This window comes from Alexandromys fortis, unplaced genomic scaffold, assembly GCF_014885135.2.
Source record: "Alexandromys fortis isolate MF-2015 unplaced genomic scaffold, M_Fortis_MF-2015_v1.1 scaffold_263, whole genome shotgun sequence".
Lineage (NCBI taxonomy): Eukaryota > Metazoa > Chordata > Mammalia > Rodentia > Cricetidae > Alexandromys > Alexandromys fortis.
Window position 1 is genome coordinate 352,505 of NW_026068165.1, and position 14,275 is coordinate 366,779.

Genomic DNA, 14,275 nt, shown 5'->3' on the forward strand with positions numbered 1-14,275 from the left:
ATTTAAATCAGCTGTTCCTTCTTCCATAGTAATGAATTTCTCCTTAATATCAGCCACTAATGTTTCAGTTCCTACAGAAAGGGATTGGAGTTTACGATCCAACTCAGCTGTTCCCTCTTCCATAGTAATGAATTTCTCCTTAACATCCGCCTGAACCTTTTCTAAATTTTTTTCAGTCACCAGAGTCTTGTTAAACAAAGTTCTGTTCTCTTCCTGTAGAACTTCAAACTGATTCTTGAGAAGATCATTGTCATGCTTAATTGTTTGTAGATGTTCAACCTCTGCCTTAAGAATCCTGGATTCTTCTCTTAAAGACTTTATCAGACTTTTGTTGTCAAACCACTTAATACCAAGGAAAACTACTAATCCCAGAAGAATCCATAGATGTGGGGTGCTAGACACCTCTTGTAGGATCTCCCATATGGCACACTCAAAAAGACTGTTAAAGTCCTGAAGAGTAATATTCTCAGACATTTTATTTATAAAAGAAAAAAAATTTTACCTGCAATAACTGGTTCCTGCCAGAGGTGGCGAAAGAGTCCACTTGAGTCCACGTGGAGAGCCGGTCTGAAACAACTTAAAACCAAAATTTATTGTTCTGCCTGAGGAGTTAGGGTGGGCAGATTTGGTCTGATTCAAAGTGACCCCTTCCACTGTGGCGGTTTGTGTTGTAAAACCGCAAATATTTAAGCTTCTGTGTTCAGCTCCAAACGCCAAGGCAGAGGGGGAGGGGCTAACTCCTCTGGCGCTGCGAGTGGGCGAGTGGAACAAAGCTCTGGCTGCGGGCAGCTCGGGACCCGCAGTGGCGGCCTTGGCGCTGCCCCAGCGGGGCCTAGGGCGGGAGGGTGAGCGATCGGGCCGGCGAGGCGGGGAGGGGGGGTGCACTGCGGCGACTGCGACCACCCAGGACCTGCTGTGGGCGCAGCACGGGGCGGGGGCAAATGTGCCCCACATTGGGCGCCAAAATGATGTGGTGGCTTAGATTAATGCAGACAAATTGTGATAAGTATTTGCACAACTTTAATGGAAAACCAGACTCACGAAACCAAGGTTCCAGCAGAGTACAAGAAACAGGAAGGGACCCGCGGCTTCTGTGCGCCCAATTTATCAGTAAACATTCGCCTGAGGCGAGCCCACCCCCAATGGGCGGGCTTATCCCTACATGGTATAACTCCCTTGCTTGGATGCAATAGAGTGACAGACACTTAACATTGCAATGGCTTGATCTCATACCAACCTATCATCTGATACCTGGTGTCTAGGTCAAGAAATAACGGAGGACTCCATGCTTGTCCCTGGAGCTCTGCCTGGGCTCTGTTCCCTGCTGTTAATGTGGCCTACTTGACTGCTGGCATAGGCACCTGTTTGTCTTGTTGGGACCTGTACTTGAATTCACTGTTTCCTGCTGCTGGACCCCAGTGCAGCCTTCCACCCTGTGCCTGGGCTCTGCAGCATTGCTGTCAATCCATGAGTCTAGCAAATACAGTAGCACCTCCCTCCTAGTACTTGTCTGGTTCCTTCTCTTAAAGATGCCTGTAGCATGATGTCACCTTGAGTTTTAAGAATGGTATCTTTTTCCCTGCTGACTTTGTGATTTTTAGATTTTATTTTTTAGTTGCTTTCCTTAATTTTATTTTTTGTATATTAAATATATTATGAAAGTGTAATTTTAAAACATATGTCAATTAAAATATAATTATATCACTTTCCCTTTTTTCCCCTCTAGTTCTTCCCATGTCCTATCTCTATAATTCCTCACATGTCCCCATCACTCTAAAATTGATAGCCACCTTTTCTTCAATTATTATTATTATACACCACACAATACATATGTGTATATGTATATATATATATATGCTCAAATACATAAATACAATCTGTTGAATACATTTTTGTTGTTTGTGTGTATGTTGTTTCAGGGCTGACAATTTTGCAGTGGATTACCAGTTATGGTTATCCCTGAGAGAAGTTAATTTTTCTTCTCTCAGCAATCGTTTTTTATGCATTGACATATCTTTTGATAGTATTATTGATTAGGTTATTCAGCCATTTCTGGCAGAGACAGTCTCACAGCAGACTTCCTGGTATTCTGGCTCTTAACATCTTTCTGCTCCCTCTTCTATGATGCTCCCTAAGCCGTAGGTGCAGGAACTGTACTGTAGATCTATCCGTTAGGGCTGAGGTCTCTACACGTTGTGTCCAGAGGTGTGTGTGTGTGTGTGTGTGTGTGTGTGTGTGTGTGTGTGTGTGTAATGACAGTTTCCATTTGCTGGAGAGAAGCTTCTTTGATGAAGGATGATAGCTACACTTACTCATAGGTATAAAGATAAGATTTAGAATGTAGTTAGTAAGTATGCTTTCTAGCAAGGTTGTGGTAGCAGATTCTCTTCTAAGATCTTCAAAGATGTCGCTAGCCCATATAAGCTGGTTAGGTTTCTAGTGCCAGCCTGATTTCCCTTCTGTTGGATGTGCCTTACGTCAACTTAGAGAGCAGTTGCTTGCCACGAACACGTGAGGGCCACTACCACCCCTTTAATGTTGTCTTGTCATGTATTGTGGTTTATAGATGTCACAGCAGTATGACTATTAATTGCTTCTCTCCTTTGGAAGCTTATCAGATACTTCCTGGTACGATGAAAACTAAAGGAGACTTTGATGTTAGAGTCAGCTCAAAAAAACCCAAGTCCAGTGTCCTAAGTGTGAGGTATCTTCAGCAATAAAGACCAACAATCTGAGAGGCAACCAAAGACAGCATCATAGCTTGTATTGCTTTGAGAGTCACTTGGACTACCCTGACTAACCCCTTGAGAGGTTTCTTGTGACTGGTACTGAGGTTTCTGTTAGTGTATAGTTCTTGTGGGGAGAACTGTTGGCTTAAATGCCACCCTCTCTCTATCTCTCTCTCTCTCTCTCTCTCTCTCTCTCTCTCTCTCTCTCTCTCTCTATCTCTCTCTCTCTCTCTCTCTCTTCCTCTCGATATAAAAATATAAAAAGTTATGTAAGTACATACATGTATAAAAAAACTCTGATATGTATTATGTATAATTTAGGCAAATAAAAAGTAATCTGATCTCTTGAGGCTTTATCCAGCAACCTTGGTGTTATATGTCCCTCTTCTCTCATTCTCTGTGGAAATCAATATAGATTCGACTTTTATTTTATATGTATGAGTGTTGTGCTTGCATATATGTATGTGTACCACATACACACCTAGTGGCCTTTGAGATCAGAAGAGGGCTTCTGGTCCCCTGGAACTGGAACTTGAGACAGTTGTCAGCCATGATGTGGGTGCTGGGATCAAAACCTGCATCCTCTGCAAGGACAGAGTGTTCTTAACTGCTGAGCCACTATTCCACCCTCCTCTGTTGCTTTATAGGAAGCAAAAGATAGGAAAAACTAGGTCCAGATTTTATTGAAGCACACACACACATTCACGCATGCACACATATAGACACAAACATATACATATGGGGACAGGGTGAGGCATGAGTGGACAGACAGACAGAAAAACAGACAAAGACAGAGAAAGCCCCACACACACACCAAATAAATTTTTTTTTTTTTGGTTTTTCGTGACAGGGTTTCTCTGTAGCTTTGGAGCCTGTCCTGGAACTAGCTCTGTAGACCAGGCTGGCCTTGAATTCACAGAGATCCGCCTGCCTCTGCCTCCTGAGTGCTGGGATTAAAGGTGTGCGCCACCACCACCAGGCAGCATCTTTTTCCTATCTGTTTACCGGAGATTTGTTTGACTCCTGGTTGCTCATCATCAACACGTTCTCCCAGGCCACTTCTGAAAGTTTTGAACTCTACTGCCGACTTTTTAATTTGTATGTGTTCTGTAACTGTCACACACATACAGATATATTTATTGTGTGCTGTTTGCTATGAATTAAAATTAAGTGTTATTGGAACAAAAGATTCTTCATTCAATTTGACCAGAGGAGGGTAATCATCTGACAAATTGGCCATGTAAATAATTGCACCTGTGAGTTCACACATATATGTTCACCTATGTTTTCAGTATAGGATACTCATGACACATGTACAAGAACAATACAGTCTTCCTGTACCTCTCACTCTGCACAAAAACCAATTCTAAAATGGACCAAAGACTTCTGAAACATTAGAAAAGAAAAGTGGTGAAAATACTGTAGGTGGCAAATGTGCGTCTACGTGCCTGCGCATTCTGCCCATGAGCAAAGCCATATCAAAGAGGGCTCGGGACCAAGCGACTGTCACCACCTCCTCCACGGCCCTCTTCAAGCCTGAGACTGGGATGCTTGCTGAAGCAGGGCATTGTGTAAGAACTGACTTGAGCAAGAGAGCAGCCCTTGCAGAAGGCTCCCAGCAGCTTCCTCACCCAGAATGCAGAGTCACAAGCAGCCCTGCTGAGATCCTTGACTAGGATTAGCTGGCTGCCACCTTGCCCTCCCTACACTGAGTATTCGAGTGGTACTAAAAGCCCTCATCTGAGCACACAGCCCATCTGTTCCCAACTTCACTTCTGCTTTGAGTTTGTCTTTCTTAATCTTCTGTATCTCCCAATCAGATTATCAGACTCAGCTTTGTGGTCCTTGGCAAAACACATCAAGATCTAGGCATAGGCAAGGACTTTCTGAACAAGACTGCCCAGCTGAGTCTATGCTTTTAAGAAAACAAGTAATTCTGTACAATGAATATATTTGGGTTGACAAATAAATATAGACAATTTTCTAAATGTGTGTGTGAAGATCCTTGTATAATAGCATTAATATGCAATCATAAGTATCAATTTTTCATCAAATGTGTGGTCTGCAGAAAAATGGATTTCCACATATCTAAACAACAGATGAGAATAATTAATAGAGACGACTCATATCATTTAGAAAAATAGTGAACTTTAGAGTTATTGCTGTACACGGCCTGAGGACTCAGCTGTCCAGCATTCTTACACAGCTTTCCTCGGCCTACAGAAGGTGCAATTTTAAAGATATAAGTTTTCAAGATTTCAACACTTCAGTGTGGGAGGAGGGCCTGCTTGTTCATGCCGGCTGCCTGGCTAGGTTAGCCCCAACATAATCACACAGAAACTGTATTAATTAAATCACGGCTTGGCACATTAGCTCTAGCTTCTTATTGGCTAACTCTTACATATTAATTTAACCCATCTCCATTAATCTGTGCCTCACCATGAAGTTGTGGCCTACCAGCAAAGTTTCAGCACATCTCTCTCCGGCAGCGTATTCATGATGTCTCCCTGACTCGACCCTTCTCCCAGCATTCAGTCCAGTTTTCCCTACCTACCTAAGTCCTGCTCTATCAACAGGCCAAGGCAGTTTCTTTATTTATTAACCAATAAAAGCAACACATAGACAGAAGGACCTCCCACACCTCTTTAGTTTTGTGATATTTAGGATTTTAGATTTTAGGAAGGTTTGTTCCCTTGGGATTCAATACTCAGGACTCTGGGCAATTATACCTGAAAGCTTCAACATGTTGCTAATGTGGTTGAACTGATGAGGATCCACTTCCACCTGGCTGCCAAACATTGGTAGTGTTGTCTTTATGGTACTGGTTTAGAGACATTAAGGATGTGGGGAAGGGTGGCAGAGTTTTTTCCTCCTTGGTTTCTGAGAGCTTTGAGGCCACTCAGGTTTTTTTTTTTTTCAGCACTTGAGTGTGAAGCAGTGAAAATGAAATCTTGGGTTTCAGTGGAGACTCCAAGATGTCTTGGAGATGCCAGGAGTACTGCATAAAGGGAGTAGAGAGAAATGTGTCTTGAGGGCAGAAAATCTAGAAGGGAACCCGCTGAGCTCTGACATCAGATGAAGTTGCAGGATTTGATGCTTGTCCTGCTGAGTTTGGGTATGGCTCTGGTACAGTACCTTTCTCACTATACATTTATTCCTCTGTTTTGGAATGACAATGTATGCTTTATACCATTGTATGCTGGAAGTACGTAATTTGCTTTTTGGTTTTACAGGGGTCCACAGCTAAGAGTCTTGAAGTCTTGAGTCTTAGAAGATACTTTGAACTTTTAAACAGTGTTGAGACTGAGCGAGAATGGGAAGTTTTAAGGTTGGACTGAATACAGTTTGTGTAGTGATATGGCCACGAGCCTATGGGGCCAGACAGTGGAATGTGGTGGTTGGAAGAAGAAATGCCTTTTAAAGACTCATGTATTTGGACACTTGGTCCCCAGTTGGTGGTGCCGCTTATAGATGTCATGGGGTCTTGCTGGAGGAGATACATCACAGAGTTTGGGAGTTTATAGCCTTGCTGCACTTCCAGTTTGTGCTCTCTGCATTGCATGTGATCAAAGATGTGATCTCTCAGGTCCTGCTTGGACAGCCTGCTTCCATGTCCCTGCCCCCACCATATAAAGAGTCACTATGGACTCTTTGTATGCAACCACAAGACAAAACAAACTGTTTCTTCCATAAATTGATTTTGGCATGGTGTTTTATCACAGCAATAGAAAAGGAATAAACATAGTGGAAGACTCTAAATCATGAAGAAGCCTTCACCACAGGGACATATTACAACTCTGCTGCACTTTCCTTAGAGAAACAACCCCGACAAAGACCCAAATATTGAATGGAGATGTCCCAGAAAATTCCAGGAACTTCCAGCATGACCTCATTCCCTTAAAACTTAATTATTTCTTTTTCTTTCATACATTTACATCCCAATAACAGTTTCCCCTCTCTCCACTCTTCCCAGTCCTCCCCACACATCTCTGTCTCTTTTTCTCCAGATCTACTTCCCCTGCATTTCCCTGCAGGCTCCCAGGGATATCAACCAAACACCACAAAACAATTTACAATAGGACTAGACACAAACTCTCATATCAAGGCTGTATGAATCAATCCCATAAGAGGAAAAGGGTCCTACAGGCAAAAGAGTCAGAGACAGCCTCCGGTCCCACTGTTAAGAGTTCCACAAGAACACCACACTACACAACCATAACATATATGCAGACGTCTGTGATTGTCCCTTCAGTTTCTGTGAGGTCCCTTTGAGCATTGCTTAGTTGATTCTGTAGGCCATGTTCTCATGGTGTCCTCAAAACCTCTGGCTTCTGAAATACCCCTTCACCTCTATAAAGTTCCCTTGGCTCTCTTTATGTTTGGCTATGGGTCTCCTCATCTGCTCCCATCAGTTGCTGGATGACACCTCTCTGATGACTATTGAATTAAGCACTGATTTATGAGTTTAGCATGCTATCAATAGTATATTCATTGACTCCCCCTTCTTACAGTTGTGTTTGGTTCTATTCTAGTGTCTGGGCTATCTAGCCTCTGGTTCCTGGCCATCCAGCCAGTGTCAGATGTGGGTTCCCTCTCATACAGTGGGCCACAATTTGGGCCAGTCATTGGTAGGTCACTCCCATAAGTTCTGTGCCACCATTACCAGAGCATATCTTAGAGGTAGGACTGATTGTAGGTTGAAAGTTTTGTGGCTGGGTTGCTGTTCCAGTCCCACTGCTGGGAGCCTAGCCTGGTGGTAGAAGATGACTTGTTCAGGCTCCATATCCTCTCATTGCTAGGAAGACTAGGATCCTAGTGAAGACTAAGATCACTCTCGTAGATTCCAGAAAATTTTCTCTGCACTGGACCCTCAAATGCCCCCCAATTCTAGTCATCTCTCCCAGTATTCCCTCCCAAACTCCTCACTTGATCCTGTCTGTTCCCAAGTCCACTCACAAAAACTATCCTATTTCCCTTCTCAGGGAGAAACATGAGACCCTCTCTGGGTCTGTGGGTAATCTAATTATTTTAATAGTCAAAGAATCAGAGCAGGAACTATTAATCACTGAAACATATGGGCTGGGTGTATATAAATCATTTGGGTAACAGAGACCTCAGGGATGCTTTTCCATTGGTTTAGTTACCCAACCTAGTCCCACTTCTAAACAGGAAATTCTTAGAAAAGACAAAAGTGTATGAGTAGCATATATTAAGGCTTAAAGCAAGATTTTTGAGATTGAAACTGGGTGTGGGGAAATGTATTCATCGAGGTTGAAACTGGATATGGGAAATCCTGGAATGGATCAAATATTCTGTCCGCATAGTAAATGGTTGCTATTCTTGTTCAGGAAGGCCAGAAGTTAGAGTGAGCCATTCCCTCTCAGAGGAGTTCTGGATGTCCTATAGATGGAATGTATGGTCTTTGTCTTCCAGAATGAGATAGCCCTGACAAAACATTAGGAGACAAAGAACTCCAAAATACCATTAAGTTCATTTTGTGTGGACCTCCTGCTGCAGGTATGCGGTTTTCCCTTAGGAGTGTATCTTCAATGAGACTTCATTGAAGAAAATGTCCTTCTAATGCCTTCTGTAGAGCTGTACTTATAGATAGATACTGGTTAAATCTGGCTTTACCATGGGATGTCCCCTTAATCTATTGTGATTCTAAGATTTACTGGCATAGAGGTTTGGGCTGGTGTCTGTGGCTAAGGAATGTGAGGAACATTCATTCAGGCTTCTGGCTTTTAGAGTCACCATTGAGAAGTCAGGTGTTAGTCACTTGATGATGTTTTCCCTTGCAATTATTGTTGTTGTTGCTGCTGTTGTTGTTGTTGTTTAAGACAGGGTTTCTCTGTGTAACAGTCTTAGCTATCCTGGAACTAGCTCTTGTAGACCAAGCTGGCCTCAAACTCACAGAGATCCACCTGCCTCTGCCTCCAGAATGCTGGGATTAAAGGCACCACCACCGCCCAACCCTTACAGATTATTATATATTCTTTCTTTGTTCTGTACATTCAGTGTCTTGATTATTATATATTGTGGGGAATTTATTTCTGGTCTAGCTTATGCAGTGTCTGTAAGCTCCCTATACCTTGTACCTTGATAGGCATCTCCTTTTTTAGGTTAGGGACATTTTCTTCTATTGTTTGGGTGAAAATATTTTTCTTTGCCTTTGACTTGGGTTTATTGTCCTTCCTCTATTCCTATTATTCTTAATAGTGTCTCATATTTCTTGGATGCTTTTGCCTGGATATTCTTAGATTGAATATTTTCTTTGGCTGAGGTATCTGTTTCTTCTATCTTATCTTCAATGTTTGAGATTCTCTCTTCCACCTCTTCTATTCTGCTGGTGAGGTTTGTCTTTGAGATTCCTGTTTCATTTTCCAAATCTTTCATTTCAAATTTTACCTCAGTTTGGGGTTTTTTTTTTAGTTATCCCATTTCCACTTTTGTCTCTTGACCTGTTTTCTTAATTAATCCCACTATTTGTTTTCATAGATTTCATTAACCGATTCATTCATATTCTCTTTAAGATCCTTGAACATATTCATAATAGCTATTTTGAAGTCTTGTACTTCAGCTCTATTGCAATTCTCAGGGACAGTGTGGTAGGGTTGCAGGGTTCTAGTGGTGACACATTGTCCTGACTGTTATTGATTGTATTTTTCTGCTGGCATATAGGCATTTGGGTTATGGATGATTATAATTCTAGGTGTTGATATCATGGATATTATAATTTTGTTTCTGTTTGGCTGTCATGATCTAGGCATTCAAAACATTTTAAATTTAATCCATTCATTATTTAGCATCATTTGAGCTAGAAGATATGTTGTGAATTCCAATTTATTTTCTCAGAAGTCGAAGAGATTTAGCATAAGCTATTTAGCTATTTTGTTTCATTATTGAGATTACATTTGTTTTACTTTCTTGCTTTGTTTTCAACTTTTGACTGCTCAATAAAATCAGAATTGCATTAACTTAAAAAATATGATTTGCTATGATTGAGAATTTATTCTGAAAGATGTTTATTTGCAGGGAGACTAAAAAAGCAAATTAATGTGATAGAGTGTATTTGGGCAGAAAACACTTTTTAAAAAATAAAATTTTAATTTATTGACAGGTTTATGTATGTATATAATATATTTTGGTCATTCACTTTGAAGTCTCTTGTGTGTGTGTGTGTGTGTGTGTGTGTGTGTGTGTGTGTGTGTGTGTTCCTCTACCATATTCATTGAGTCTAGGTCTCTCAGTCAAAGTCAAATGCTTGTTGATATTATAATCTCCATAGCAACCTGTCATGGGGATCCCACATCGTCACCTTGTGAGCTTCAATTACAAATGAGCCACCATGCCTACCCTGCATTTCTGGGGTTCTGGGGTCTAAACTCTGACACTCATGCTCATACAGCAAGGACTTTACCAATGAGCAACCTTCCAGTTCTCTTCTGCCCTCTTCTCCAATGGATGACTTCTTCTTCCCAATATGTTCCCTTCCTTCTTTCAAGTCTTTCTCCCTTTCTTTTCTTTCCCCCTTTTCTTCTTCTTCCTTCTCCTCCTTCTAATTCTTCATAACTCATTGACTTTAGTCAGGGCATCTTACATGTGCACTGGTGTGGGACTGTTTTCTGGGTAATGGATAATTTACCTGTGGCTTAACCCCTGAGGAAAAATGATCCACCTTCCAAAATAGCCAGCAAGGGTCAAGAACTCTTCAATAATAAGGGGTGGTTCCTATCCTGAGTGAAGTGAAGTAACCCAGACTCAGAAAGACAAACACAGTATGTCCTCACTCATAAGTGGATATTAGATGTAAAGCAAAGGAAAACCAGACTACAATCCACAGCTCCAGAGAAGCTAGGTAACATGGAAGACCCTAAGAGGAACACATGGATCACCTAGGGAAGGGGAAGTAGATGAGATCTCCTGGGTAAACTGAGGGTGAGGGGGAAATAAAGAGGACAGAATGGAAGATGAGAACTTGAGGGAATGTGATGGTCAAGGGGGGAGAGTGACAAAGTGGGGAGATCTTGACAGACATAGTCATTATGGGATTAAGGAGAAACCTGGTGCTAGGTAATTTCCCAAGAATACACAAGGATGGCCCCAGCTAAGACTCCTAGCAATAGTGAAGAGGGAGCCCTAATGGACCTTCCCCTGTAATCAGATTGGTGAGTACCCCAACTGACATCATACAACCTTCATTCAACAACTGATGGAACCAGATGCAGAGATCTGTAGTAGGAGCTGCAGTGGGCTGCGTCCTGCCACCCAGCTCCCGGCCACCGGCTAGCTTTACCCGAAATAATTACGCAGAAACTGTATTTTTTTAAACACTGCCTGGCCTGTTATCTGTAGCCTCTTATTGGCTAATTTTCACATCTGTATTAACCCATTTCTAATAATCTGTGTAGCACCATGAGATGGTGTCTTACCAGGAAGGAATCTAGCCTACGTCTGTCTGGGGTCAGAGAATCATGTCAACTGCCTGACTCGGCTTCTTTTTCCCAGCATTCTGTTCTGTCTACTCCGCCTACCTAATTTTCTGTCCTATTAAAGGGCCAAGGCAATCTCTTTATTTAACCAATGAAATCAACACAGAACAGCAGACTCTACCACATCAGAGGTCCACAACCAACACCAGGAATCAAATTGAAGAGAGGGAGGAGGGAATGTAGGAGCAAGGGAGGTCAAGGTCATGAGTAGAAATTTACGTGGACAGCTGAACCAAGCTTGTGGAAACTCAGGAACTTTAGACCAATAGCTGTGGAGCCTTCATTAGACCAAACTAGGCCTTCCATGTGTAGGAGACAGTGGTGAAGCTTGGGTTATCTTGTGGTACCTGGCAGTAGGGACAGAATCTATATCCCTGGTGCAGGAAGGTTCCAGCGCAGTTCCAGGCTGATTTATCCTATGTCATATAACCAAACCATGTGGTATCTTCAAAAATAAGGTTATAAGTTATGTTTGTCAGCCAAGAGCAGGGGCAATATCCTGTACTGTTTTGGAGGTCTTTGGAGTTTTCCTAATAAAAAAGACATAGGGAGATACCCCATACTTGGCACTGGAATTTTCATTTCAAATCTTGTGTCTTCTGGGAACAGTATAACACACACACACACACACACACACACACCGCCAAGTTAGAGAATATGTGTTCAAATGCCTTTAAAATATTTTTAGTTAGCTTACTAAGAAGTGGTTTCCAAAATGATTTTCACACACCATTAATTTTTTTATTACTTAAAAATGTACCAATCCAAATTCTGACTCCTTCCCCTCCTCCCAGTCCCCTCCACAAACCCTTCCACCCCATCCCTTCAAACCTAAGGAAGTGCCATGCACCCCAAGCTGTGGAAAGTCCAAGGCCCTCCCTACTACATCTAGGTTGAGCAAGGTTTACATCTATAGAGAATAGGATCCCAAGATGCTGGTATATGCAGTAGAGAAAAGTCCAAGTGTCACTATTAGTGGCCCCTCAGTCTGCCCCTTCAGCGGGGTGTGGTTGTTCCCATGCTCATTCACTCCCAGTGCTGTTGGAGTTGGTGAGCTGCCATTAGCTCAGGCAAACTGTCTCAGTTGATGAACCCCTCATGGTCTTGAATTCTTTGCTCAATCTCTTACTCCTTTCACTCTTCAACTGGATCTAGGGAGCTCAGTCTAGAGTTCCAATGTCGGTCATTGCCTCTGTTCCCATCTGTTGTTGGACAAAGGTTCTATGGCGATGTTTAAGATAATCATCAAGGCGGTGGTGGCGCACGCCTTTAATCCCAGCACTCGGGAGGCAGAGGCAGGCAGATCTCTGTGAGTTCAAAGCCAGCCTGGTCTACAAGAGCTAGTTCCAGGACAGGAACCAAAAGCTACAGAGAATTCCTGTCTCGAAAATTAAAAAAAAAAAAAAGAAAAGAAAAGATAATCATCAGTCTGACTACAGGGTACCCTCCTCTAATGATTTCCTCTCGTCTAGCCCCAGTCCCTATTCTCATTTAAGCATCCATTATACTACTGATCACCTCTATTTTCTTTTTTTGACTCCCATTATAAATCTTATCTATCTATCCATTTGTCTGTCTATCTATCTATCAATCTATTATAAATACAGTATTCTGTCTGCATGTATGCCTGTATGCCAGAAGAAGGCACCAGATCTCATTATAATCTCACGGTTGTGAGCCACCATGTGGTTGCTGGGAATTGAACTCAGGACCTCTGAAAGAGCAAGCCAGTGCTCTTAAAATCTGAGCCATGTCTCCAGCTTTATCACCTCTATTTTTATATCACTTGTATTCTACTGTTTCTCAAAAATCAAGAGAAAGTTCATCCAAATACAGATCCAATCAAGAAGAGACAAACATGTATGAACTTTAATGGTTTATTATTAATTAATATTTTATTTCTATATTTGATCTTTCTTTTTCTTCATTGATATTATAGCAAGTTTTTTGAAGGAATCACTGAAGGCTTGTCTCACTTGCTTATTTCTCAGAGTATAAATGAAAGGGTTCAACATGGGAGCAATTGATGTCATTAAAACTGACACACCTTTATTGATAGCCACAGATTCCTTTGCTGAAGGGTTGATGTAAATGAAAATACAGCTTCCATAGGTGATTGAAACTACAATCATGTGAGAAGAACAGGTGGAAAAGGCCTTTTTCCTTTGCTGGGCAGAGGGGAATCTCAGAATGGTCTTGATGATGTGTCCGTAGGACAGAACAACACACAAGAGGGTCAGAATGAAGGTCAGCACCGCACAGACAATCACCAGCTGCTCTAGGAGCCAAGTGTCTGAGCATGAGATCTTCAAGATAGGAGATGCATCACAGAAAAAATAATCAATAACATTTGAGTCACAGAATCTCAAATTTAGGAACAGGGTCAGTGGTGGGAATATGATCAGCAGGCCAGCCAGCCAGCAGCAGACGACAAGCTTCTGACACACCTTGCTGCTCATGATGGTTACATAATGCAGGGGTTTGCAGATGGCCACATAGCGATCATAGGACATAATGGCCAGAAGAAAAAATTCAGTTACTCCAAAAACATCAGTAAAAAACACTTGAATGACACAAATATTATAAGTGATGGACCTGTCTCCTGTTGCTATGTTGTACAAATATCTAGGGATACAGGCAGATGTAAATGAAATTTCTAATATGGAGAAATTTTGTAGAAAAAAGTACATGGGTATTTTAAGGTGGGAATCTAATATAGTGAGGGATATGATTGTCAGATTCCCAGTTACACTCAACATGTAGGCAAAAAATAGAAGCACAAAAATTGGAACCTGAAGCTGAGGGTCATCTGTTAGTCCCAACAGAATGAAGGTGGTTACTGTGTTGTTTTTCATCCCTGACTACTGAATTATTCAGTCTTCATGAAAAAGTTAGAGATGTCTCACTTGAAAAGTAGCAAAGCCAGAAAGCAGTGAGCAGAGAGTGTTCTAGTAAACTTATTCATGTGTACTTTCTTCTGTAAGTCGTAGCTGATACTGTCAATATTCCTGTGAGCTTAGTTATTCAACAACTTACTTTAGTCAATTGGTTTGG

The 14,275-nt window shown here is 41.7% G+C and overlaps 1 protein-coding gene across 1 annotated transcript; it reads right to left on the bottom strand.

Annotated features, from left to right (window-relative positions):
* Positions 1–13,122: 13,122 nt before the first annotated feature.
* Positions 13,123–14,076, bottom strand: LOC126492051 (olfactory receptor 6C2-like). The gene has a single exon (XM_050128156.1). The coding sequence runs from the start codon at positions 14,074–14,076 to the stop codon at positions 13,123–13,125; it is 954 nt and encodes a 317-aa protein (XP_049984113.1).
* Positions 14,077–14,275: the final 199 nt, after the last annotated feature.